Source organism: Branchiostoma belcheri, unplaced genomic scaffold (assembly GCF_001625305.1).
Source record: "Branchiostoma belcheri isolate BF01 breed outbred unplaced genomic scaffold, Haploidv18h27 scaffold1, whole genome shotgun sequence".
Taxonomy (NCBI): Eukaryota; Metazoa; Chordata; class Leptocardii; order Amphioxiformes; family Branchiostomatidae; genus Branchiostoma; species Branchiostoma belcheri.
Genome location: NW_017802379.1, coordinates 8218486 through 8245640, shown reverse-complemented (window position 1 = coordinate 8245640; position 27155 = coordinate 8218486). Strand labels below are relative to the sequence as shown.

Below are 27155 nucleotides of genomic sequence, written 5' to 3'. Positions count from 1 at the left end.
GCACTAACATGCACATACCCAGTACATGGACCAGTACAGGTTAGGCGCAGGTAGACTAACCTCAGTAACCTGTATATGGTGTTTTTTCAAGCACCAGAAGTGCATAATTATACACCCTGAAACTGTTTTGTAATACATTTAGAAGCTTCATGTAAGCTGAATAAAACAGTAAGTATAATTTGCTCACTATAACATTGTGTAGTTATTAATCATTGTAGTTTCAAGGATGCTTTGTAGTGTATGACTTTTGTTTTCCTTTGAAAGGTATTATCTTCTGTTACTGTACTCTGGCATACTAGTATCTATATCTACAGTACAGATCAAAAATAACTTCCCATGTGCACACGTGCAAATCACCATCAAAAGTCATTTATTGACTGTGTGCAAAAGCCGTGCACTTTTAGTTTAACATGTGTTCATTTCTAGTGTAAAATGCATGTAGAAGTTGGTGTAATCATGTGGTTGAATTATACCTCCTATTGCAGATACACGGGCGAAGAGGATTAAGTCAAGTAAGTCATTGCAGATACATGTACTTAGTACATGCGGTTTACACAGCTTTTGCATAGCCTTCTTTGCAGACTTCTCAGCTGGTGGCGTCAATTTTTTTTTGAGCAACGCGAGTTATATGCAAAGGATGGTTTCGCTGTCAAGGGACTTTACCAGGAAAGACGGTTTCGCCCCCTAAAGCAGAGTCCCTCGGCAGCAAAACTGTCCTTCCTCGGCATTTTACTCACCTTGCCCCCCCCCCAAAAATATTAACACTGCCTGAGAAGTCTGCGCAGGAGGCTAGCTTTTGCTAGTTTTACCCACCTGTTACACATACAACTTTTACATGACTTTCAATCGCGACTTAGATGCGACTTACACAACTTTTGTAAGAGAAATAAATGAGACAAAACCCTGTGTAAAATGCATTGGTAAGGAAAGTTCATCAAGATCTGTACTATATGTGCAGCAAGCCTCATATAACTATAGCTGGAGACACAAAAGGGTTGAATATTTTGTAATTGTACACTTGTGCTAGGGTCACTGTTGCTGGTCACCCTCAGCTTCTGCACCCCCCTGGTTTTCTGCTTCATCCCCCCCTCCGACCCTAACCCCCTCCCCCCAGCGGAAGCCACCTGGCCTGTCCTCTTCTGGAAGGGGGGCGTAGTTGGGGTCTTCAGGGGGAGCATCAAATATCCATTTCCTAAAGATGAAAAGAAGTTTTCCTGTAAGATCACCAATTCATTGACTCTTTTGTCCCTAACTTTTCTAACTACAATGTACTGTATAGTCCTACGGACTCCTACCTAATATTGGCATTAGGAATTAAAAACTTATTTTTGCAGGAATTTAATTTTGTGATAGAAGGGGAAATGTTTTGGATATGCCTCACCATGGTAACTGGTGTTGGGTTACATATTGTTGCAATTTTATAGTAGGAGGGATTTATACTCCTGATTGACCATATATAAGAATGTATTTGAGTAAGAATTAACAGAGCAGACCATATGCGAAGGTAAACATTATGCATTTGCTTTGCAAATGCTACCTTTCCAGTTGTAGATGATATTGTAGCTGGCATGGATGCTGTGTACAAAATACTTTTTGAACCAGGTTGCCCAGTGGGCAACCTACAGCAAAAATTAGGTTGCCCATCAGAATTTTAGGTTGCCCCACCTAGAAGTTACTACTTTCCTCAAATTAAGTAATGTTACATACATAAGCCTTTGACAATATTTCTAACAGCCTTTAGTTAACTGATACTTGTAACAGCCTTTAATACCTAAAGCATCTGCCGGATACAGTGGTGCAATGATTTGGGGGGGGGGCTTCTTAAAATTCAGGTAGCACACTGGGCCACCATAGTAGGTTCAAAAATAGGTTGCCCCAAGTAAAATTTGGTTGCCCGGGGCAACTGGGCAACCAGATATTTTGCACACTTTGAAGTGATTAACAGTGTTTAAATGAGCTATATAGTAATTTGCTAATGACAAGTAGCTCCCTAGGATTACAAAGATTTGAGAACACAACTCAAAATATGGTTGATACATACAAAATCCCTGGTGTCTTGAGGATCTTAAAGCCTCCTGGCTGTTCTGGGAAGACATCTTCAAGGAAGTAGTAAATATGGCCAACAGCAATTCCTGAGAAACACAGCATTGAGACAAATGAACATCATCCATGTTTTAACAGCAAAGATGTCATTAAAAATTACCTGCACAAGACAAATTTTACCTAGCCTGGGTACCATCCCCAGTAGTATATTCGCAAACTCTATAACTGGGTCTGGACTTGCACACATATAAAACGATTGGTCATGACGTCACGTAATGAGCTAGCCCAAGCAGCGGGGCTTCATTTGATTGGCTGAGCCTCAGAGGCGACGGCCAATGGCGCGCCTGCATTATTCAAGTGATGTTTGTTGTTTTGTAAACACAGATCTTCGCGCGAGTGTTCCTTTTCTCGGTGCGTTCTTTTTTTTACCGGTAGGACGCCCAAAACATCACGAACGAAATTATTCAATGCATCTTTTTTGCTCATTTTTGAGCGACGATATTCTGTCTAAATCGTCCAAAACGGACGTGATTGCGAGGTCAACATCAACCTCCGTGAGCTGAGCGGCTTGTGCGTCAGCCATGTTGATGATTTATCGCGGAAAGACTGACTACGGCTGTATCATGTGCGCTTTAGCGTTCGGTTCGCCGTCAGACATGTTGATGATAAGGCGTTCGGACGTTCGAACCGACGCTAACGTCGCCGTTCGGACGTCCGAACGGCCCTTACCTAATATGTACATACCCCAAAAAGGGCTTAGACGAGTAGGACCAATCAGCGCGCTCGTTCAAAATCTGAACGAATATTTAGACTCCAGACGCTACATATGTGTGCAAGTCCAGACCCAGTTATAGAGTTTGCGAATATACTACTGGGGATGGTACCCAGGCTAAATTTTACCTGCATCACTCAGGATTTAGGAAGTTATAAATGGATCATACTGACACTGTTCAGAATCCATTGCCATTTGTTAGATCTTACTTTCTTAGATCCATTTGTTACAGAAGACCATACAAAAGTCACTGTACTGTTTTTAATCCAACTTGTACATACTGTTCAACCAAGTAAAACTTGCATGAACAAACTTCTATTTTCAATATCAATGTTGAAAAATGATTGTACAATGTTTCATCACTCAGGTGTCATACTCATAGAGCTAGAAAAGGTTGATCAGTTAAAAAAATTCATGTTCCTTACAGGGATAAAAAAAAAGACTAGGGTTGACATTTTTTCTATGGTCAGTTGGGAAACAGGAAACACATAATTTTTTCCTATGCCTAACCTGCATGTGCAGGTGGCATTTCGAGCCCTGCAAACTAATTTGAATCCTAGTATTTATAGCAATAGTCCGTACCTACCCAGGCTCGAAATTAACGGTGTCCTGATGGCCACTGGCTACTAAAATTTTGGCCGGGACAACTATAAAGACACTTTGGGACATTTTTGTCAGCCATTCGTTTACCCAGGGTAAAACATCCTTGGTTTACCCAAGGAGCTTTCATCACATTGTAGAATGTCCTGGCTTTTGGCTGCAGAAAAGTCCCCTCAAATTTCCTGTCTACGCTGCAATTATTGTGCGCCTGGGAGTCAGAACGTAAGCAAAATAAAGTTGAAGTTATACAATACTTCCAAAAAAACAGGTTGGGAAAGTTCATCCTCACTTTGGGACAGTTGAAATTTATTTTAGGGGCAGTGCTGGGACAATAGGAAGAAAAGTTAATTCCGAGGCCTGCTTACCTAACAAGTCGACCACCACAGAGTTCCCCAGTAGTAAGGAGAAGCCGAACAGCACCCAGGGCAGGTAGGGTGCCTGGAAGTTGAGCAGGCCGAAGAAGTTCATCCTGACGTACGGGTTCCTTCTACTCCACACGTACACCAGCATGATGGTGAAGGCCTGGCCCAGGAACACCAGGTTCACAAAGTACGCAAAGATCTAGGGAAGAGAAAGGCAGATAGTCTGTTAGTTGACTTGGATTAAATAGTAATAGTATGACTCGCAAACATCTTCTACCGGTATCTAAAAAACCCTACACTGTCATGAGGGTATATGTTCGTCTATAGTTAATGTTAAATATTCTATTCAGAAGTCTATATATTCATACAAATTTGAACATTCAAAGCTCATTATTCCAAACAAATTGCAAGTCTTCCATCATGGTGTTCACAGTTCAGCACCAAGGACAGGTGTGTTTGTCTATATGCATGTGTGTGTGTCAGTGTGTATATCTGTTTGTGTTAAGTCAACACAACACAATTCGGATATAAAGATTAATTGATTGAATTCATTTTTGGGAACAGGAACCCAGAAATGTATGTAAATTTTGACAAAATGAAGTAGAATGCCAGCAAAACCAAATTATAAACATTAGTGCCTCTCTTCAGAGATTGAACCTGAAATTCCATAAATAGCTACCAAACTAATCTTAGTAACAATACCCAATACATGACATATCCGTATATGAAAATCTATGACTGCATTACTGAACGACTGTAAATAATTAAAAAAAAGTGCACCATCATAAGAGTTCCTCCAAACAGGAACATGAAGAAAAAGTCTGCTGTCCGCCCACGGAAGGACCCCTCTTCTAGCATCCGGCAGTACCGGTATCTGTGGTCTGTGGTTAAGGAATTTCCACCCATTCAACAACTACTGGACTATACTACAGGCCTTGTAAACTGGGAGAAAATAAAAGATCACCAAGAAATAATAAATGTATTAATCAACTTGTTATGATTTATCAGGTAAAACATTTGCTGATGGAAGGATACGTGAATATCATATTAAATAAGAAGTTGAATCCTATTGTGCCGAAGAAGAGAAAGTTTGTGACGAGCCGCCATACCTGAGGAGAAAGGAAAAGAAACCTTTAAATTTGGCATGATTGTGGGTCAACAAGACACAAACAAAACACATCTGGATTATTATGGTATCATGGATATGGTCTAAACAAGAACTGTTACAATATGAAAAATTTAAACTGTTCTCTATTCTCATAAATTTGACTCACCGGAATTTTCGACTGAATCACTCAGTCTTTCTCAGCTATCTGACCCCAAATGCTGTGGAGTGTGGACACGTGATTTTTCCCACGTGTGACGTCAGCAAAGGGTCAAAGGTTGTCTGAAGTCGATATCGCCCCCGTCCCGGTTGAGCGATGGTTGAAGTGCCCTGATGTATATGGCAACCTCTGACAACCTTTGCTGACATCACACATGGGAAAAATCAGGTGTCCACAGCATTTGGGTAAGATACTAGTAGCTGAGGAAGACTGAGTGATTCAGTCGAAAATTCCGGTGAGTCAAATTTATGAGTTGGAGAACAGTTTAAATTTTTCATAATGTAATTTACCAACTCAGATGAACTTTCATGCTGATGTAAGAACTGTTACAAGTTGGGGCTTTCACCTTTGACCTTGCACATACTAGTATGCAGTTCAAACTACAGCTTATTTTCCAATCTAGCAAAGGAATTCTATGTGAAAGATTCACACTGTAAAGTTATGGTCAACTTACCTGGTACTGGTAGAGTATAAGGTCTGGGTTGAAATACAACTGGAATGGTGTGATGATGTCTAGTTGCTGAAAAAAATCCAAGAATATGTCTAAATTCGGATACATCATATAACAGTACACATTTTTGTACCTTGAAGAAACTTTGGTGAAATTATAATGTATAACGTTATGTAGGTAAAACTTTGTGTTAAAACCTATGTGTGTGGAGCGAGGTTTGTTTTCGTTGTATTGTCTGTTTGCTTGTGTTTCCATAAATATTTCCAAATGGTACTACATGTAGCAGGCATGTTGGGGCCAGTGGACACTGAAAGAAAGTTAGGTCAAAGGTCCCAGAAAAGGTTATCTCATAATTTCCTGTATATGCCTATCTGTTGCCTAATGAATATTGAATTCATGTAGTAATAAAATAAAATAAAACCAAAAATTTAGAGATATTTCACGGGGTGCGAGATCTTTCATTGTTGCTCACGAATCGTCTCTTCCACTTTCATGACACAATAATAATTTTCACCCTGGGTCACTCCGACCCTTAATTATGTATAATTTTTTTTATTCCGGAAAGTTGACGTGTACTTTTAGATCATCTGGCACGTTGTGAGTTGGCAAAAAGCACAGGCCCGTCTGTGATATTTTGGAGGCAATATTTGGCTTATTGTACTGCCTTAGGACAAATCTGTATTCATCTACAATATATAAGAATGCAATTTTACGTTGACCGGCATCCAAAAAGGAATTTAACAGCGAAACAATAAGTAAACAATTGACAAAATATCCGGCTTCTAACACCGGCCCTCCCCCTTAAATACGGTCTGAAAATATCCGTCCATATCTCCGGTTAGGTACAACGCACGCTGCTCAAATTTTCACGGTAATTTCCTGAGGAGGGAGACTCACCACAGCGATGGTTGTGAGGACGGAGGCTGTTGTGTAAGCCCGTGTGATGAGGGGCATCTGAAGGTACTCTTGCTGAAACGTCTGGTACGCCATCTTTGCGATTCTTGGATCCGGCATGCACCGCGGCACCGGCTCGCCACGTCAGCCTTGAGGAGTGCATGGCGGGAAGTATGAAACTTTCGTTCGGGTTGGCGGAAAGTTTGAAATGTCTTTTTTGGAATACTAGTATGGGTTTATAACGTTACAGCATCAGTATAGCGTTACCACTATAACGTTACAAACCACATGTTCCATGTTGAAAAGAACACAAAAACTTCATTCTCTATTTGTTGTCAGATTCGACCCATAGTAAATTTAATTAATGTTGAGCATAAAATGCCCCCAACACCTCAAAAGTCAAAACACGTGCACACTGAAAAACAGGATCATTCCGATGCCTTCCTGTCCTATGCAAATGAGGTTTAGACCTCTGTTTTCGCAATGTATGCTGGGAATGGGAAATACGTGAATTACAGAAGGGCGTAACCCTAACAAAGGTCACAAAAAGGAAATAAATCACAGATCGTCTCAGAAATTGAAAACTTTATTCACCTGTCTTGGATATTTTAAAAGATTTAATTTCTAACAACAAACAGTGCAATAAACGTTTGTGACAGAAAATTGATTATTATTAGCTGTATTAGAAATGAAGTACTGTATTTCGTCGATAGTTGAGAGCAGATACAAATGACGTGTTCTAGAACTAATATAGGTCGAACTTTTGGTACACTATCATGACTATGGGTACTGAATATAAATTAGCCTGGTTGATTACTAAATAACTTCTGTGTGCGACAATACTGTACCTTTTTGACGGGGGACATGGTGATTCTTTTTTTTTTTGTAAATTCTTTTTTAAAAATCGGTTTGAAGTAAAACAAGCCCATTAGTGAGAAGGAGTTTTGTCCACAGCTGTGTACCTGTTCAAATATTACAGTCTGGGCAGAACATGTCACCCTGGAACATATAACAACTTTGATAAAAACCTTTTTTTTTTCATTTTTTTTTCAAATATAGTAAACAAACATTATGTGATTATGGAACCGACTGTACATCATGCTAACATCATGGAATGACGCTAGACAATTGGCGTGCTCTGTTCGATTTGTCACGCTTAAATTAAAGATATACTTTGAGTTCGTTCAAAAACCGAAAAAGATCGGTAAAAAAAGATCAAAAATCGAAAAAGACTAGAGGACATGCCTACAAGTACCAGGTACAAAAATCAAATGGACCCAGGTCCAACTTTTTCCCTGCAAGAACAACCCCAATTTGGAATAAACTGTCACCAGCCACAGTAATCAGGAGCTCAGTAAATGTATTCAAGACCAGGTTGACTATAGAGTGGAAGGACCACCCTGATAGATACGGATACGTCTTCTCCTACTGAATTGCCCAAACTGTCTACACCACGAAGACGGCCTCATTACCCAGTAAGGGTAACTAATGGCCTGGAGTCAGGTGAATATTCAGGTGAATAAAAAGACCACCTATACTGCATGTATAAATCAAACTGTAGTAAGGTACCGGTAGTCTACAAAGTTCACACTATAAAGTGCTGCTCTAAGAGTCTCCAAAAAGGTGAAACAGGTCGGTGGTTGTGGTCTCTCGTATGCGTCTCCCGGCGCTCCTCCTTGCCGAGTTTACCTGCTGGCTCCATCCACACGGGGCTGGCGGGGCGGCCGAACCGCTTGGCCTTGTCCACGGTGGCTCGCACCTTCTCCTGTATGGAGGAGAAACAGGAACATGCCCGTAGCCAGGATTTTGAATGGGGGGTTCTTCCCACTGCTTGAGGGGACCCATAGTAGGGCCGAAGGCGCGAGGTTCCTAGGGGGGTCCGGGGGCATGCTCCCCAGGAAAATTTTGAAAATGAACCATCTAAAATGGCATTTCGTGCATTTTTGAGAGGATTTCCAAGAAAAAATAAGAGATAAATTTTTATTCAATGACAAAGGGAGCAGTTTTTCTTCGATTCCAGTCCATCTTTCCAAAAAAATTCGTGGACCTTTTCATATATAAAAAGTGTACCTTTACATAAAAAGTGGACCAAAAAGTGGACCTTTACATAAAAAGTGGACCACTGAAAAGGTGGACCTTCCGAACCCCCCAACCGCGCCCCCCCCCCCCCGTGTACACTATACGACATCCAGTAGATTTCTATAGCGGGGACCAATCAGAGGGCTGCTGACAGGTCGCCGACTAGCGGCTATTACTATTAGCACCTTGTTTCATGTAAATGTCTTGAACTCGCTTCTTGTTTACTTCAGTACTAAGTACTAGTACTTCCACAATAAGTTTGTAAAATCCCCCCCCCCCAGCTACGGGCATGAGGAATACGATCATGTCAGATAGGCCAACCACAGCCCTTTGGTAGTGAGATATCGATGTAAAATTGTGAACATCTTTTTATAGACAATGTAATTACGCTTCTATCCTGTATATGATTCAATTAACGATTTGTGGACGAACACTGTTATGTCGACGTCAGTTCTGGTTTGCAATAGGAGTTGTTTTTGTCACAGGTAGCAGAAGATATTGTGTGGGGTCGTGTGGGGTCGTGTGGCGTAACGGCAGCGTTCTCGACACGGAACCAGAGGCCCCGGGTTCGAGTGCTGGCATGCCACCGATCTTGTGCCCTTCAGAAAGGCACTTTACACGACTTTCCTCACTTCGCTCAGGTGTAAATGAGTATTGTACTGTCCCTGTGTTGGTGGCGGCATTAATATAAGTTGAAAAACTTGAGTGTGCCGTCACCACGTCTTGTGATTACATGTTTCGGAATATATAAAAAAAAAGGAAAAAAAAAGAGAAGATATTGCGTACCTGGCGTCTCTCCGCGGCATCAGCCTGACGTGCCTCCAGCGCCTCCACTGTGGCTTTCTTCGCCACTCGGGCCCGACGCTTCTCCATGCGGGCCTCCATAGCCCTTCTCTTCTTACTCTCGCGTGTAGAAATGACATCGGACTCGCTCACTGCCGGCTTGATGAAGAAAGCGGTGGATTTTGCATCACACGGCTTCTTTGCCGCCTTCCTAGCAGCCTGGTTAGCCAATCTCCGGGATCTCTTGGCAAGTATGTCCTAGGTGAACAATAATGATGAGTACTTGTCTTAAACTTTCCTTTTCTTCTTGCATTGAACTGCCAATCACAATCTTTCCATCTAACCATGGATCTAACTTTCCACCCATTGACGTACTTCTATATTACATATCAGATAGAAGGTAAACTTACCCGTCTCCGCTCGTCTGCCTCATTCAACTGCGTCCGCAGTTCGTTTGGGGTTTCGGCGATTCTCTTCTTCACCATCTCCCGCCTCTCCTCCATTTTGCGATCCAACTTCTCCAGCCTGACTGGGCGGCGTGGGGGCGCGCTGTTCGGCTCGAACGCTGAGGCGGTCTTCGGGTCCGCCACCTCAAAGGCCACGGAGGTCGGCTGGCATTTGATCGGAATCACGCCCGCCTGTCGCAGGTCGGCTAGTACGTCGTCCGACGACTTGGTAGACCTGGCTTGGGACAGCGGAGCCTGTGCGACTTGCGCGAGGAATACTTCTGGAATAAACCGAAATACGGTTAAACACCATGCACAGTCGGTCATGGAGCAGCAAAGTCAAGAGAAGAGTGGTATCAATAGACTTTATGCCGATTGAGTTAGAAAGTCATGAATGGCAAAAGCTATTGTGTTTATCTTTCATTAAAAACATGGCGGTATTACACTCATGAAGTGTCCTGTATGTTACCATCCGGTAACACGTTGAGCACGTTGAGAGGCGGTGCGGAATTCACGGTTTACTATATCAGAATCCGGCAGGTGCATCCGGAGGGTTCACCGCAGAAGACGTCCGCGTCACTTACCGTCATTCCCCCTGTCCATAGACATGTCCTGTGGCTCAGGTGACTCCTTCCGTCCATCATTTACCCCTTCTCCAGCTGGTGTGACTTTATTGGGTTTGATTATCGAGCAACAGCTCATAATATTTATGATAGTTTCCCACATGGCGTCTGTCTGTGACGACGTTTGTCAGGGAAATGTGGTCAGTGGAACGTTGTTGTTCCAAAGATCGCTTGGAGACAGAGAGACGTCACAAACGGTGGACATCGTGGACGATTCGAACATGTATAACAGGGGTGTCATATTCACGACAAGGGATGATACGGGACTTGATAGCAATAAAATTGAGTCGTGTGGCGTAGCGGCAGAGTGCTCGACTCGGAACCAAGAGGTCCCGGGTTCGAGTCCAGACGTGCCCTAGCCTTGAGAAAGGCACTTTACACAACTTTCCTCACTTAGTGTCTTGTCCTGTATTTGTCCTCTGCGTTGCGTTGGTGGTGGCATAAAAATAAGTTGATATAACTTGAGTGTGCCGTCACCATGTCTAGTCATGAAATGTTGGAATAAAAATAAAGTGTCACCAAAAATCCAAGACCATAGTATGTTCAGGACAAAAGATACAAAAACCGGAAGTTCTGCTGCAGTACCAAGGTCAGCCACCAGAAAGCCAATATTTGACCTTGACCTTTGTCTTCCTAAGACCTACCAACCAAATATCATCACAATCCATAAAAGCGTTCTGAAGTTATGTTGACTACAAATGTGCGGAAACACAACACAACACAACACACACACACACACGCACGCACGCACGCACACACACACACGCACGCACGCACGCACGCACGCACGCACGCACGCACGCACGCACGCACACACACACACACACACACACACACACACACACACACACAGACACACAGACGCGCCAAAAACAATACCTCTATTTTTCAAGGAGGTAATAAACAAGGAATCTATAAATGTTTTACGAGATACTATTAGTGAAGTCTTCAATTCCATGTCGGCTATGTGTTGCGGGCAAAGGCCACTGTACTCGTCAAAGCAACAAGTCCAACTGACCGTTGACCTAATTGACGACGTGCGGTTTCCAGTCAGAACTATGGCACCAAAGAAGAAGAAAAGGACCGGGCCGTCTAAAGGGGAGCCTCCTCGGAAGAAAGCGGCGCCCCCGGCGTGCTGTCCCGAGGTCTACCTCACCCGGCCACCGCAGCCGGAGGAGAAGAAGCCTGGTCAACTGGACGACGATCAACTGAGACAGTTTTTCGAAGAGGTCTGTATTTTCATTCGTAGACACTTGTAACCAAAGCTCAGAATCCATATGAATCAGTTGCCTTTGAATCAGTGATATAAATATAATTCACAGTTCAAAGTACTTCAAACAAACAAGATTAAGTAAAACTGTCCGTATATAATTCAAGTGAAGTGTCTTCAAACACCAAATCATCTGTAGAAAGCTAGCATATACGCGCTCTGCGTATATTTGTAGGAAGTGGGCGTATTTCCAATCTCCAAGCAGCCTGAAGCAGTTGTGACGATTTTGTTGTTGTTGTTTTTTTTGTTGCTTTTTCTACGTTTCTATTGCTTTTTCTAAAATGATGGACGCTTTTGTGGGTTCAAGAGACATACAAAGTGCGAATTATCAAAATACAACAAAATAGAGAATGCTACCGCTTCCTTTTCTTGGAGATTAGGGAATTGGTACCGATAATTCTGATATATGCTGGGTGTTCGTGGACTTTGGAACTACATATTTGAGGTATGAGGCCAGGGGTCACTTCAGGTGAGGAGAATACAGATACATGTATATCAGCCCGCCTAAATGCGGATACAGATTTGTGTTGAGATCACGGTGTAGCATAAGGCCACAGCAAGTAATATTTATGGATGACATCAGCGCGCGCATTAATTTTCGCCTGATTTTGGAAAAACAAGAAGAACTTTTGATGCCCTCTGACAGTGGTCAACATGCCGAAAATGGGCAAATATGTCTGCTGCCATGCCGGAAGGTGAATGGCAGATAACTATGAAGAGAGGAGACAAGGAATGGTTCTGATTTAATGTTTTGTTTTTACTTTGATGAAGTGATGTCTGATGCCGGCTGTGTATATGTGATGTTCCCACTGAATCTAGCCACTTGTACAATGTTTGAAAAAATTTGAAAATGTAAGAACCTTGTTTTTTTTCGCCCGCTCGCATTAGATTTGGAGTCTGCGGGGGATGTCATCCATGAAATTTACTCGCTTTGGCCTAAATGTATGTACCAGATTAAGCGGTGTTTCCCGTTTTGCAGGGCTTTGTCCTAGTAAAGGACTTCTTGAAGCCGGAAGAACTGCAGCCCGTACGAGACGACATCGAGCGCCTTGTGGACGACCTGGCCGAACGGCTGTTTAAAGCGGGAAAAATCAAAGGTTATTACTAGTAATTGTCGAGCGTAACACGGATGAGCACACATCTGCTTGGACGATGTAGCCCGCATGTATACGAAGGACCAAAGCTACATTCTCCGATGTCAAGCCAAATACATGACTACTGCCAAATACATGACTCCGGTTTCCAATATACATGTACCTGAGACAAGGGGTGGGAGGGATTTGGTCGTGATGTGGGATACTAAACCTAACCTAACCTAACCTAACCTAACCTAACCTAACCTAACCTAACCTAACCTAACCTATAACCTAACCCCAATCCGTCTAACTCTAGCCCTGAACAATGATCCCAACTCTATATAATCCTAACCCTATAACTCTAATACCAACCTTAACCCTAGCTAACCCCAGCCCTAAACACCTGATTTCTCACGTATGTGACGTCTCGAGGATTTAATTGGCTCAACACAGCCTTTGCGGAGACTGCGGAGATTTTAGCTCATAAACCTGATTTAACCATACCATTGATATGTGCAGTAATCAGAAAGGATGACTGGAAAGATAGGTTGAAAAATAAACGACCGAACTCTGGTCGGACACTTTCCGGTATATTGCAGGAATTTTATATTAGTATTAGGTTGTTGCCTTCTATTCTATTCTCGGGTCCTGACATTATATTACTCAACTATGCATATTTAGCTTAATGATGACGCAAATCATGGCATAAACGGGATGTTGTTATAAATTTTTTTATCTTTTCCAGATAAGCACAAAGATGCCGGCTTGTTCAAACGACTCACTCTACTCGAACGAGACTTTCCCGGAACTGCCGTCATCTTACACAAGACTGGGAAACTACCAAAGGTTCGTGATTGTGACAAAAGGTGGCCAAGTGTATAGAGTTAAACTTTTGATCCAACACAAAAAAGTTTTCTCACCTAGAGTTTTCGACCAGTCACTCTGGTCTTCCTCGATCAGTAGACTGACCCAACGAGGCTTGTTGTCACGTGGAAGAGTGACATCAACACAGGTATGTGTCACAGGTATCTGGTAGACGATGTCGGCCCCCGTCGCGGTTGACAGGCCTCACTGGCTCAGGTCTTTATTCCGGTATCTAACAGTATCATCTGTCCTTAAGCCTTGTAGACTGTCAACACTTGCCATCAAAAGCGAGCAATCGAGTCTCAAGTTTGCTGGATCGCTGACAGTCTCTGAACCGATAGACGTTTACACCATTTTGTCCATTTTCGGTATGTTGACAACCATCGAAGGCCAACGAATTTTTTTAATCAATGCGCGCATTGATGTCATCCATAAAATGACTTGCTGTGGCCTTATTGTGAAAGATACAAGATTATTTACTAAATGCTTTCCAGAGTTTCCGAGATCTTTGGTCCAATGAGCGCCTCCTGAACGTGATGGAGCAACTGGTCGGACCCGAGGTTGCTGGAAACCCCATTTGGAACCTCCGGACCAAAGTCAGTATCGATATCATCACATGCACACGCTTCAAAGAACTGTCTAGATCTGTGGTGATGAAAATAAAACAGCTATTCAAGAATCACGGCACCTCTACATGGCGCAAAAGTCTACAATGTTGAATGATGACCAGAGTAACTCAAGAGAAAACGCAAACTTGTTAACATACTTATTCAATCATTTTTAGAAGTAAAGATGACTACTTTTTCAGAGCGATGAACAGTTGTACTGTTTTTGTTTTTGCACCAGACGCCCTACAACGAGCAGACAGAGGTTCCATGGCATCAAGGTAAACGTTTCAACAATAGACAACAACATGCAAATCAATATCATTTTTTAGCAAAAATTTCTCAATGATTACTATTATCTCCATGTCCTCATGTTTTCGTTGCTTCACCTTAAAAAAATAGTATTAGTTCACCTCAATAAAATAGAATACCTTTAAATCAAATCTTTATTTAATCAAAATCAACTTTGCACGCGTACTGCACCTCTTCAGACGAGTTGCGTTGAAATTTTACAGATAGATTAAAAGCATATTAACATTTGCATAATCAAAAATCACTATACAATACACATGGGCTTACAAAACAATTGCCCATTCACAATGCATACTCTGCATTTTGTAAATCTTTCGTGGTTCTCACAATGAAAGAGTTTTTCTGCCGGTCAGACCACTACTGAGTGGAAGTTTATATTGAGTTTTTTGGTTCCTCAGATTATGCTCCAGGTTATCTTTAGGTGGAAGAAAGACATACACGTTATCCCTACTCTGTTCGTCTTCCTGCCTTTCAATTATTAGACAACGCGTACATGGACGAGGAGGCGCTCGGCACGCTGATTCCCACTGCCTGGATCCCTCTGCTGGACGCCACGGTACAGAACGGCTGTATGCAGATGGTGCGGGGAGGGCACCGTAAGGGGGTCCTGGCTAAACACGTGTGCTGTACGGGCGGCACGTGGTACGTGGAGATGGCCAAGGAAGAAATGGAGCAAACTCTGGGTACGGGTACGTCGGATATAGCGGGATAGGTTCTGTAGTTCAGCGACCAACCTGAAGTTAGCCTTCGATTCAGCCTTCTGCGAAAAAGTGCGCACCAAATCGAATCGAGGGCCCAATCGAAGGCTGCGAATGGAGGGCTTAATCGAAGGCTAACTCCAGGTTGGTGTTCAGCGATAACTCTTTTTGTCGGGGTTAGAATCTAGGCCCAGTTACGTGATCTTACGTACTTTTGGGTACGGAAGAATTGCTTTGGGTGGCTGAGTTGTGCGGGTTTTTGTGTCTCTGCATTGTCTTAATTATACCTTCGGTTGCATGGTGGGTGGGTGGGAGGTGATTTTGACAGATGATTGATATGACATGATAGGAAGGTCAAGCCTGAAGGTGACGCTCCGGGTAGGAGTAAGTGGGTGGTATGCGGAGGAATTCAGGATGTTGTGTAATACCCGATTAAATTACATCATACAATACCGATACAATACCGTTACAATACTAAAATACATTCACGAAAACCCAAACATTTCATGGAGGTCTATCATGCTGTGAACTTGAAGGCCACGGAAACTCCAAGAATTTCAGAGAGTCTGAAATTTCTTGTAATGGCAATTGTTGATTACAAAAAGTAAAGTTTGTTGTACGCACAGATTGCGACCTGACCAAAGACGTGGTGACATGTGAGATGCCGTACGGCAGTGTGCTTCTCTTCAACAACCTCACACCACACAGGAGGTACGAACGACTTAATATATACATTAACCCTCACACTGCTGGCACACGCGCGCGACTTACAAGTTAACCTTCACACAGCTGGGGCTGCCTTCTGTCAGCAAATGTAATATAGCTCGCAATTTGGGTTTTGGTCACCTCCGGGCCTTCCAAACCGTTTTAGCTTTAGTCCTCTCATTTTGAACATAACGGTATAAAGCACTCGTGTGACCACTACTCATTTTGTATTCCAAAATTAAATTTTAAAACTTGAACACGAAAAAGTGTGTGATGTATCTGCGTTTTGAGGGAAAAGAGGCCCACAATATTGTTGCGTCTGTAGTCAGCGCTGTATATAGATATCGGCCTAGCCTCCACCAGGCCTTGCTACGGGATCACGGATCGTAGAATTCGCAAAAAAAATTAAAGATAGTAAAATTGGCCAGTCCGGCCGCGGAAGGTTGTTTCTTTCTCCATTCAAACCCCAAGGCTGCCAAACATCCCTGGCAAATATTCTCCTATACGTAGCCAGCGTATCGGCCCAGCTGATACAGGTAACGATACATGTAGGTGCACAAGTGTTTTAGTGTATACTTAAACTAAACTGGCCCCGCTCGGTTTTTCTTGCAGCCTCTCAAACATTTCTACCGATGTGCGCTGGAGTCTGGACCTGCGCTGGATGAACCCGGGGAAGCCGGCCGGCCTGTGGGGGCTGAAGGGCAGCCTCCCCATGCGCTCCGCCAAGAACCCCGACCTGGTCATAGACTGGGAGGCGTTCGAGGCGGTGGATCGTAATAAACAGCAGCAAAAGAGTGTGGTGAGTTTCGGGCGTAACCTGGTATTTTAGAGCATGCAGTTCATGCGAATCTCGCCAAGCATACAGTGAATGAGTGAATGGATGAATGAATGAATTTTTATTTACGTGTCTTGCGACTTTTGTCGCCCCAGCCCATATGGGCTTATAAGACACCAGAACATAAACATGAACATAAACATAGGTACAGAAATCATAGAAACATAAAATCAAAAGCTCAGACTGGAAACATCAAATGGAATTAAAGAACTTAATACAAAGTTGTACATAACATAATCGGTACATAAGCTAAGGGTCAAAAGTCAACTCAAATTGTCAAAAGTGCATACATGCATACAACTATAGTATGTACATACAATTTTAAGATTCCCTACATTGCTTTTATGAAATGTTTCATTTTACTAGAGTCCTACACAAAGTGCTGAAGAAATGTCAGTTTTGAATGATGTCGAGAGGAATATTTCCCTATGTGGGAAAACAGTTAGGTTCCACGGCAAACTGTCTATATCCGCGCGTTCTCACAAAATCGTCAAGTGCGCCGTCTAGCGGTTTGCTGGGGTAGTGCCTCCCGTAGGTATGCAGGTAAGACATCAACTCCAAAGCAGCTCCTCTGGGGTACAAAACTGCCTGCGTACAGCAGTCGTTGGCCTCTATCATGAGGTACAGATGTTTTGATATTCTTCTCAACTCAAGTAGATGCGGTCTGGAGATAGCAAGCGCCGACAGAGCACAACAGAAAAAAGCAGCGACAAAGAACCGCTTGTCCAACACGAATGGTCTCCGGAATTTTGCAACAAGAAGGAAATCCAAGATAATAATTGCTGTGCCACCGACAATACCGATCCCTAGAAGTTCGAGTGAATTGATGATGATTCGTTTCGGTTTGGCGGTGAAAAAATCACGCTGGTGATATGGCGGAGAAAACAGCTTGATGACCGTTTTTGTGGAGTTATATTTATCATTTTTCTTCAGTTCAAAACCGTGATATCTATGTTCTAGCTTGGTTCGTATGATGTGGTCGATGATATCGAACGTCCCACGTAATGCGACGGCGTCGTCTTCCACAACAAGGATATACTCCGAGTTGAGGGCCAGGGTTTGGTTCAAACAGAAGACGTAGTCTTCCCTGTACTTCTCATTTGCGCCCTCTGGCGGTTTCAGCCCATTCGCCAGCTGATATTTTGACCGAACGGGTACTAGTAGAGACAATAAGACCGCATCGGAATGGGAGATGGGATCAGAATCCATGTTACAGATCAGAACACGAGTGGAGAATGGTGGTCTGTCTTGCAAGATCGCCGCTACAGTTTGAAGAAGGTATCCTGGATTATAAAAACCACCGTCCTGTGTCCTAAAGTGCCTGTTTACGGTAAGAATTCCAATGGCTAGCTTCACTTTGGTGCGTGTGTCTAGAACAACGTTCGAAGACCCGTCGACTGTTTTTGAAGCGAAGAATTCTTGGGCTTGACTTCTACGTTCGTCGTTGATCCTTCCCGAATAAGAGCCCGGGTCCTCGCCTGCCATGTGAAGGTACTGACTGTAGTAGATTGAGAAGTACATTCTGTGGCACAGGACCGGTAAAATCACACAAAACACCAAGAAGTAAAGTTTCAAGATCGAGAGGAGGGACACTCGGCGAGACATCGTGACTGATTGGACCGTATCGTATCTAGATCTGTTACAAAATTTTAGACAATTGCATGCAAAAAAATTGCATGCCTTTCAGTAAATTTTAATGGTGATTTTTGTATAGCTCATCCATTTCCAATCCACGGGAGATGAGGACATCGACAGATGATCTCTAGATTTGTACATCTGTATTTATCAAAGAAGAGACTTGAATATGTTAAAGGCATAGAGAGGTAGTGTATCTCTTAACGATAATAACCACCAGACATGAAGATATATGCATGGTCACCACTAGCACTGGTCACTAATCAATAGCATAACACAATAACGTTAACCTGTACAAGACAGGATGAAATAAAATATATGCAGCAGAGTAGGTCTACTATACGTACACGTTTACACAACCAATTATCGTATTAGGGTGGGGCTCAGGCGCCATTGTAGTTTTATGTGGCCCGGCTATATATATGGGGATATACTAAGACAGCAGGGTAAAACTAGCTCATTAGTTAATCACAAATTAATGTAGCGACAACAGCCTGTAACGTTAACGTTAACGAATGAGCCTGTAACGTTAACTGGCCAAAGTTGTCATTGTTTTTACTGAAATGCTTTTTGTAGTGTAGCAAGGGTATCCCCGTAACACCTATTAACAATTGCCGTTTTTGTATACAGACAAGAGCGCCTGTAGTTTTAGATTGCATTGTGATGTATAACACTGTATACAAATTCCGACTTACCTGGACAAAACTCAGAGCAGCTTCACGTCAAACTTTGCAAAGAAACACGTAAAAAAACGATGATACTCGTGATATTTGCCGCGTTTGCTATCCAGATATCCCAGCAAAGGTAAAACTTGTCGGGTGACTTTGGAAGGTCAAACAAGCCTTCACCAACACCCTCTCACCCTCTTGCGCTGCAACCTGGAATTTCAGTATGACTTTCAAGTCTTTCATACTACTTAGAAGTACATGTTCCGATATGGGATTTGTGAGAAAATATGTGCCAGTAGTTTGTTTGTGATATTCCTCAACTGTGTAGAACTGTACTAGAAATTCATACTATGCTAGGCATACATTTGTATTCGCACATGGATAAAACAACAACAATAAGGTGACCTTGTGTTGACTCGACCACTACTTGCCCCAGGCATTATTCTCAGCCATGCCACTGCCATTCAACTGTTCTAATATAAGTTTTATTCATAAAAATCAGCCCTGCAGCTAGTGCACAAACAAGCTGAATAACACTGATTTTTATACAATTGTGTAGTAAGTACAAATACAAAATTAACATTACAATACGTATACAGACACACAAATAAACACATTACAAAGCCACACATGGGCACTGAAGTAAAGTCCAGAGAGTCCTGAGAGTTACTGCAAAAACTCGTTGTACAGGCATATTGCCTTGTGTAAGAAAGAGTTTTTCAGTCTGTTTGTACGGGCTGCTGGCATGGTACTGTAGTTGGTGATATGGCGGAGAAAACTGCCATTCACCTAGTTGAAAAAAAGGTACTCAGTATGTCAATATCCAAAACTTGTTTAATTTCAATCTGTCAATACCGTTCTTTTTAATGTGTATCTCTAATCTTTGTGTAATTCAGCCAACTCGGCTGCAAATGCAATGTGAATAAACAGTATTCGTATTCGTTCTCTCCAAGCAGAGTTTAGGCCTCTGTGAATACCTTCATCAGGTTGGCAAGAGACTGTGCCTTATTCAAGAAATCGAACGTGCCAGGCAGTTTATTAGTCTCCACCAGACTCCTTTGCAGCCTGAATGAATGGTAGAAATCGGCTGCATGTTGGCAAACTGACCCTATGGCCAGCCAACTCCCTGGCCAGCTACATTATTTTTAGGCCAATTTCTCTACGATTTGTTTAAGTTAAAACTTTTGCTCCAACACAAAAAAATTCTCTCACCTAGAGCTTTCTACCAGTCACTCTGGTCTTCCTCAGTAGACTGACCCAGTGAAGCTTGTCACGTGGCTTCTTTGAAGTGAACGTCAACACTGGGTCAAAGGTATCTGGTAGACGATGTCGACCCCCGTCGCGGTTCTCTACTATTTATCAGCCTGCAAAGGAGTCAAATCTGGTGGAGACTACAGTTTAATTCCTGTCGTTTTTTTGTGCTTAGTGACAGAATGTTGTCTTTTTGTTTTCAGGACAATGTAGCCGGGGCTGAGGACGAGTTTGACGCCACCATCCAGGGACCGTGGATGACACGCTGGGAAATCGTCCATCACAACAAGCACACCCGCTCAATGGTCAACCCTGGCAAATAGGACACCATGCCCGTAGCCAGGATTTTGAATAGGGGGTTCTTCCCACTGCTTGAGGGAACCTCGAGCGCCGTAGGCACGAGGTTCCTAGTGGGTCCGGGGGTATGCTGCCCCGGAAAATTTTGAAAAATGAACCTTCTAAAATGGCATTTCGTGCATTTTTGAGAGGATTTCCAAGAAAAAATCATAGATAAAGTTTATTCAATGACAAAGGGAGCAGTTTTTCTACAATTCCAGTCCATCTTTTCAAGAAAAATCTTGGACATTTACATAAAAAGTGGACCAAAAAGTGGACCTTTACATAAAAAGTGGACCAAAAAGTGGACCTTTGAGCCTTGTGGGGCTCTCCGAACACCCTGGCGAATAGGACACAAGCCCGGTGTCGAGCCATATACATGATCCTGCCAAATACACGACTCCAACACTACTTGGGGGTTTCTAATATACCTGAGACAGGGGGTGGGAGGGATTTGGTCGTGATGTGGGAGACTAAACCTAACCTAACGCAAGTCTAACCCTAGCCCTGAACAATGATCCCAACCCTAACTCCAATACCAACCCTAACCCTAGCCCTAGCCCTAAACACCTGACCTCTCACGTATGTGGCAGCTCAAGGATTTGGCTCAACACCGGGAATTATGTCAGTATGGTGGCCTTGGAAAGGCGACCCTGACAAGGAACACCTGTTTCACCATACCGTTCACTGTGTTGGAAAAGCGTAATAGATATATGAATAAATATGCCAATGGACAGGGCCACGACTGGTTTCAACATACAGTTAACGTTACCCCTCAAGGAACGTAAACAAGAAATTGGAGATTTCAAATTCTCTAAGAAATGTGGCTGTCACAGACAGACAGACAGAGGAACTTACGCGTTTGTATGTTTGGGTCAGAAAAGGCTTTTCAGCACTATAGAAAGATTAATCACTTGGATCAAGATTAATTTTTGATATTTCTGAAACACAATGTCATCTCCAATCGTAAGAATGAATAAATCTCAATGCATTTTTTTTGTAAGAATTTGTAAAATTTGGTGCTGTACCTTTTGAAAATGTTACTTTTCACTGTTCACCATGGTTGACAATAGCTATAGTCGCTGTTAAATAAAGAAAGGAATGAATAAAAACTTCTCGATCGTATTGCGTCAAATGTATCCTTCTTGATCGTATTGCGTCAAATGTATCCATCAATATACATAACCAAATATTATCGTATGCAGTTTGGTGTCATCTTTGTTGCTTTCGACCCCCTGGTCTTGAATGGAATAGTCCAATTGTATGTACACGGTTCTGATTGGCCAACACCAAGCGGTGGTGGAAGCGCTCCTGTGATTGGCCAGTTATACACAATCTATCCTGTCTCTCATTGGTTGCCACATTGTTTCCATAGTGACAAGTTTTGTTGACAAGGTCACGTTGCCCTGATCATTCTATGCTTGGTTCTCGCGGAGACAAGATGTCCGGAGTTTTCAGAGCGACAAATCAAGCTTCCCAAAGCTATAATCAGATGTCAGAGATGCCGCAAGTGTCCTATTTGACCTTGGTAAGTTCTATGATGTGATATATCGTAATGTGAGAGGTTTAGGGTTAAAATTTGGGCGCACCGTTGGTCTAAAAAGTCATCTATCAACAGTTGACCACTTTATCAGCATAATTTATTCATGAGCAAGTGAACCCAGCCTACTGAGTTGCTCCTTGTACCTTTACTGTGTACACTCTGGGGTTTAGATGTAAACTGGCAACGAATCTTACATCTAAGATACTACAGGCGTATCCAATGTTTGAGTTACGAAATATGTGTGACCATAAAAATGTAAGAAAAACCTTTAAGAACGAGTGACTTTTTAGTCTTACAAACGACCCCCCCCACATAGAAGAAAGACCTAGCTTGCTTTCCTTTCACAAAGATCTAAGAAAATGTTACAAAATTCCACCAATGATTTTAAAAGTACATTCTCCAGCATATTTTAAAGCCTTTTGTAAGATGTAGGTTAGTGTCGTAGTATGTTTGTTGCTACTATGTATAACGTTATATGTCGTGTATAAATGGAGAAGAAAATTCCTTGTTCGAAATCTTTTTACAGTGACAGTTTCTTTCCCCGTACGACCAAGCTCTAACAAGTGTTTCCCACCAACCTACAATCTACAGGCTTTCAAATCAAACGTTCACCACCATCTCTTGACATGGCCATGTTTCTCTCATATTTCTAGTTGAATGCCGAGTTGTATAGGCCTTACATTGAACTACTCCATTAAAAAATATATATATATGTAGATGCCATGCGATGTAACGTTACCTTGTACACCTGTACGTAAACTGAAAGTTTTTCTATTTCTAACGTTGTATGGCAGATAAAATAAACACCCGTTTCTTACTCCAGGACGGCAGGTATCACGTCTGTGGACAAGACGCCGTCTACTACACAGACGATAGCGGTACAGAACGGTTCGTGGAGGCTGGGAGTTGTACCGACCTAACCGTCGACCTGTACCTCACAGAGGACGAGTGGGCTTGCCTCATGCCCGCAGATGATGGCTACGGTCCCGGCTTTATCGTAGAAAGGTTCCTTGGCAGCCTCTGTGAAAGCTACGAGGAGACACCACAAGATGCTCAGGAGCAGAACATGTGCGTAAATGGACAAGAAACCCAAGAGCACAGCGATATGGAAACGGGAAAGTGGGATTTTCCTTCTTTGCCCATGCATGAGTTCTCGACGGAGATAGAAAATCTAACGTGTGTAATGGATGGTCAGAGGCTGTGGAAAGACGAGGTGTCCATCTACTGGTCGGAGAGTGATTCGGACGAAGAATTGCAACTTCTGGGACAAACTGAGGTAGACTGACCATCTTTTTTTATCTATTTATTTATCAAATGTTCTGGCCACTGTTGTTTTTTCGAAAGTTTTGTGTTTCTTGGTAGTTATATCTACATGCTAGGTAAGTTGGCAACATTGACAGGAAGTTAGACCAAAGGTCCCAGAAAAGGTTATCTCATTTCCATTCTTCAATTTTCAAGATGGACCACCCCAACAGCCAAAACCATGCTACTAGGAGGGGTCAAAGGTTGTGTGGGGCCGATGTGTCCATCTACTGGTCAGAGAGTGACCTGGATGAAGAACTGCAACTTCTGGGACAAACTAAGGTAGACTGGCCATCTTGTTTTTCTTTATTATTTATCAAATGTTCTGGCCACTTCTTGTTTCGAAAGTTTTGTGTTTCTTGGTAGTTATTTCTACATGCTAGGTAAGTTGGCAACACTAACAGGAAGTTACTTCAAAGGCCCCAGAAAAGGTTATCTCATTTCCTTTCTTCAATTTCCAAGATGGACCACCCGAACGGCCGAAACCATGCTGCTATGAAGGGTCAGAGGTTGTGGCAAGATGAGGTGTCCATCTACTGGTCAGAGAGTGACCTGGACGAACAACTGCAACTTCTGGGACAAACTAAGGTAGACTGGCCATCTTGTTTTTTTTTATTATTTATCAAATGTTCTGGCCACTTGTTGTTTCAAAAGTTTTGTGTTTCTTGGTAATTATTTCTACATGCTAGGTAAGTTGGCAACACTGACAGGAAGTTAGGCCAAAGGTCAGACTCAAAGAAAAGGTTATCTCATTTCCTTTCTTCAATTTTTAAGATGGACCACCCCAACAGCCAAAACCATGCTGCTATGAAGGGTCAGAGGTTGTGTGGGGACGAGGTGTCCATCTACTGGTCAGAGAGTGACCTGGATGAAGAACTGCAACTTCTGGGACAAACTGAGGTAGACTGGCTATCTTGTTTTTTTTTTATTATTTATCAAATGTTCTGGCCACTTGTTGTTTCGAAAGTTTTGTGTTTCTTGGTAGTTATTTCTACATGCTAGGTAAGTTGGCAACACTGACAGGAAGTTAGACCAAAGGTCCCAGAAAAGGTTATCTCATTTCCTTTCTTCAATTTCCAAGATGGACCACCTCAACAGCCCAAACGATGCTGCTATGAAGGGTCAGAGGTGGGGGGACGAGGTGTCCATCTACTGGTCAGAGAGTGACCTGGATGAAGAACTGCAACTTCTGGAAAAGGTGAACTTTTTTATTTTTATATGTTCTTGTCAACGTTGGTTGTTGTTTGATTGAACACTTATAGTCACAGCAATTTAGCAATGATAGGTAGGTAAGAAAAGACATTTCGCTCATCCTATGGAAGATCATGAGTCATTTTCATTGTAAGGTGGTTTAACCATGCCATCTAGCATCTACCTTTCAAACTGCAGGTGGCAGGCAAATACATGTGCAGGTAAATCCTACCTCTCATAAGTGGGGGGGGGGGGTAATGATAGGAAACCCCTGTAAGTGATACATGTTATTTACAATAAACTGGTCTTTCTCAGGTTTCCATGCTGTATGGGTGGAAAAAGGAGGATATCTACCGTCTAGTTGTGGAGAAATCCACCAGGTTGTCGAGGTATGATCTGTACCACGGGCCAGTTCACTACGCTCGCTCGCCAAGTCATCATCTCATTGGCAGCCGTGGTGACAGCAAGGAACGGATTGTTTTGGAAGGAGAGGATTGTCCGGTAAGTCCGAAGGACTTTAGACAACTTCCTCCACCTTTTTTATACATAGCTACATGTAGCACACATCTTTTTCGTTCCTGCATTGAATATGGTATTTGCACAAAATAGGCCTTTCCGCCTACCTGCACTGATGCAACATTGAAAATTACCTGCACCAGACAAATTTTACCCGCATCACTCTGAATTTAGGAAAACTTTAGTATGAATTGTGAAAAAACTTTTGCCATTATTTCTTTATATGTCGTAACAGTCAATGAAGCAAATAGAAATCCACACAGACCTACATGTACATTTGTACATAAACCTACTACATGGACTGGGTGTGGTAGATATCAGAAATACCTGCACAGCTCCAATTCTACCTGCACTAACCTGCATATGCAGGTGCTATTTCAAGCCCTATATAACACTGCTTTTAGTCTGGGTAGCCCTTTTAAGAGAAAGTGAAACAAGACTGACAATGAAAACATACATTGCCATGGTGATGGTAGTTGCTGTATGTTAGGGTTATTGTTTGCATGGCACTGCCATCATTTCATGATTTTGAGGAAGGCTTGGTACCTGTTAAGTCAAGACACTCCTCCCCTGAGTGTATAGTGAACGAGCCCCGGGGTCACAGAAAGTAGGGCCATCAGGGGCAGACAGGTCTTCCCAAGGGTTTCCAGGAATGTGGGCTTAGATGTGGGTCAGAGAAATGCGTGTGGACAAAATGCCTGTACCATTCCTAGAACTCTTGCAAACTGCCAACAATACTGTACCATTAGGCTCCTCCCTGAGACGTCGCCAAAAAAAAAAAAAGAAGCAATGCCAACACTAACCCACTACTATTTGTCATTCCTCAGGAACCATCAATGCACCCCATGGTTCAACCAGGCCATTATGGAAAAGCAATCGGCAAGGCAGCCCCTAGGAAAAAACTGCTGCAAGCATCTATGTATAAGATTCAGTTGTTGAATGGCAGCACGATTGTTAAAGTTTGTCTTGTCTGTATTAGCTGCTCCTGTTGGCTTCTTCTCATGGGCTTACCAAGTTTCTGTACAGTTGTGGTAATTGGGCTACAAAAGTTTGGTAAGCGCGCGGGAAAAAGCCGACAGGGGCAGCTACGCTGGTGACCTTTGACATACAGAGAACAGGTCTTACATCCTACTTTGTATTACAAGATGGAGGACGTTTTCTGTTGTCAGAGGTTTCCATGGTGACTGACAACAAGTATGGTTGCCAGGTAACCACAGTAGCTGCCCCTTTTTATATGTGCACCTATCAGTGTGAACTTTGACAATCTGTCCAAGTATTCTTCAAGTTCATGTTTTCCATAGTATTACACCATTGGCTTCACACTGGTAGGTGCACAAAAAAACTGTTGTAGTGATAGGCATTGTCAACCTGTTTGAGAGTTTTTAGTATCTTTTATATATACGATATCGTATGTATACTCGTAAGTTTCTAATCATAATAGAATTTGCAATTTTGTACCCGTATATACTTGTGAAAAGAGGAAACCTAAAAAAGAAGAAACCAAGGACGGACAAAGTTAGAAAATGATTTAATGTCAAACTTGCAGTTTGTCACACAATGTATATTATACAAAGAAATGTTTTCACAATGCAAGTATTAAAGATTCTGTTAAGTCTGCTTGACAGTCGAGTTTAATAAATGTGAGCAAAATATTTTACTTGAGTTTGTCTGCTGTTTTGGATGTATCCTTTTGTAATGATCTGGTTCAAAGTTTTTGAATTGCCCATGCTCTGATGCATTTTGGGTAATGTGTAAAAGTTGAAGCCACTGTGACTGTGATATACAAAACATAGCTGGACATCACGTCTTATACTATCATGAAAGTTCATCTGTGTTGGTAGTTACATGTTTCAAGTTAAAACTTTTTGTCCAACACAAAAAAGTTCTCTCACCTAGACTAGAGCTTTCGACCAGTCACTCTGGTCTTCCTCAGTACCGTGACGGGGGCCGACATTGTCTACCAGATACCT

At 42.5% G+C, this 27155-nt stretch overlaps 4 protein-coding genes across 5 annotated transcripts; 2 read left to right on the top strand and 2 right to left on the bottom strand.

The window, feature by feature from the left end:
• Positions 1-742: 742 nt before the first annotated feature.
• On the bottom strand, positions 743-6582 carry LOC109465801 (derlin-2-like). Its single transcript, XM_019763247.1, has 7 exons — positions 6451-6582; positions 5557-5622; positions 4813-4886; positions 4558-4651; positions 3781-3976; positions 2042-2132; positions 743-1192 (listed from the first exon to the last, which is right to left on the bottom strand). Exons 1-7 carry the CDS (start codon positions 6565-6567, stop codon positions 1030-1032), a joined length of 801 nt encoding a protein of 266 aa, XP_019618806.1. The 5' UTR covers positions 6568-6582; the 3' UTR covers positions 743-1029.
• A 4844-nt stretch (positions 6583-11426) lies between these two features.
• Positions 11427-20620, top strand: LOC109462436 (phytanoyl-CoA dioxygenase-like). Its single transcript, XM_019758994.1, has 9 exons — positions 11427-11607; positions 12628-12745; positions 13470-13570; positions 14083-14184; positions 14435-14474; positions 14988-15188; positions 15830-15914; positions 16521-16707; positions 20501-20620. The coding sequence occupies exons 1-9, from the start codon at positions 11437-11439 to the stop codon at positions 20618-20620; spliced, it is 1125 nt and encodes a 374-aa protein (XP_019614553.1). The 5' UTR covers positions 11427-11436.
• LOC109462426 (transmembrane protein 246-like) lies at positions 16989-18361 on the bottom strand. The gene has a single exon (XM_019758983.1). It carries the CDS (start codon positions 18346-18348, stop codon positions 17170-17172), a length of 1179 nt encoding a protein of 392 aa, XP_019614542.1. The 5' UTR covers positions 18349-18361; the 3' UTR covers positions 16989-17169.
• Positions 20621-22029: 1409 nt separating the features above from the next.
• Positions 22030-27065, top strand: LOC109468475. Of its 2 annotated transcripts, XM_019766723.1 has the most exons (8): positions 22030-22161; positions 23000-23403; positions 23712-23760; positions 23941-24066; positions 24253-24378; positions 24560-24676; positions 24985-25170; positions 26013-27065. In XM_019766723.1, exons 1-8 carry the CDS (start codon positions 22051-22053, stop codon positions 26280-26282), a joined length of 1389 nt encoding a protein of 462 aa, XP_019622282.1. In that variant the 5' UTR covers positions 22030-22050; the 3' UTR covers positions 26283-27065. The 2 variants fall into 2 exon arrangements, with proteins under 2 accessions (XP_019622282.1, XP_019622288.1); XM_019766729.1 differs by lacking the exon at positions 23941-24066.
• The last annotated feature ends 90 nt before the right edge of the window (positions 27066-27155 follow it).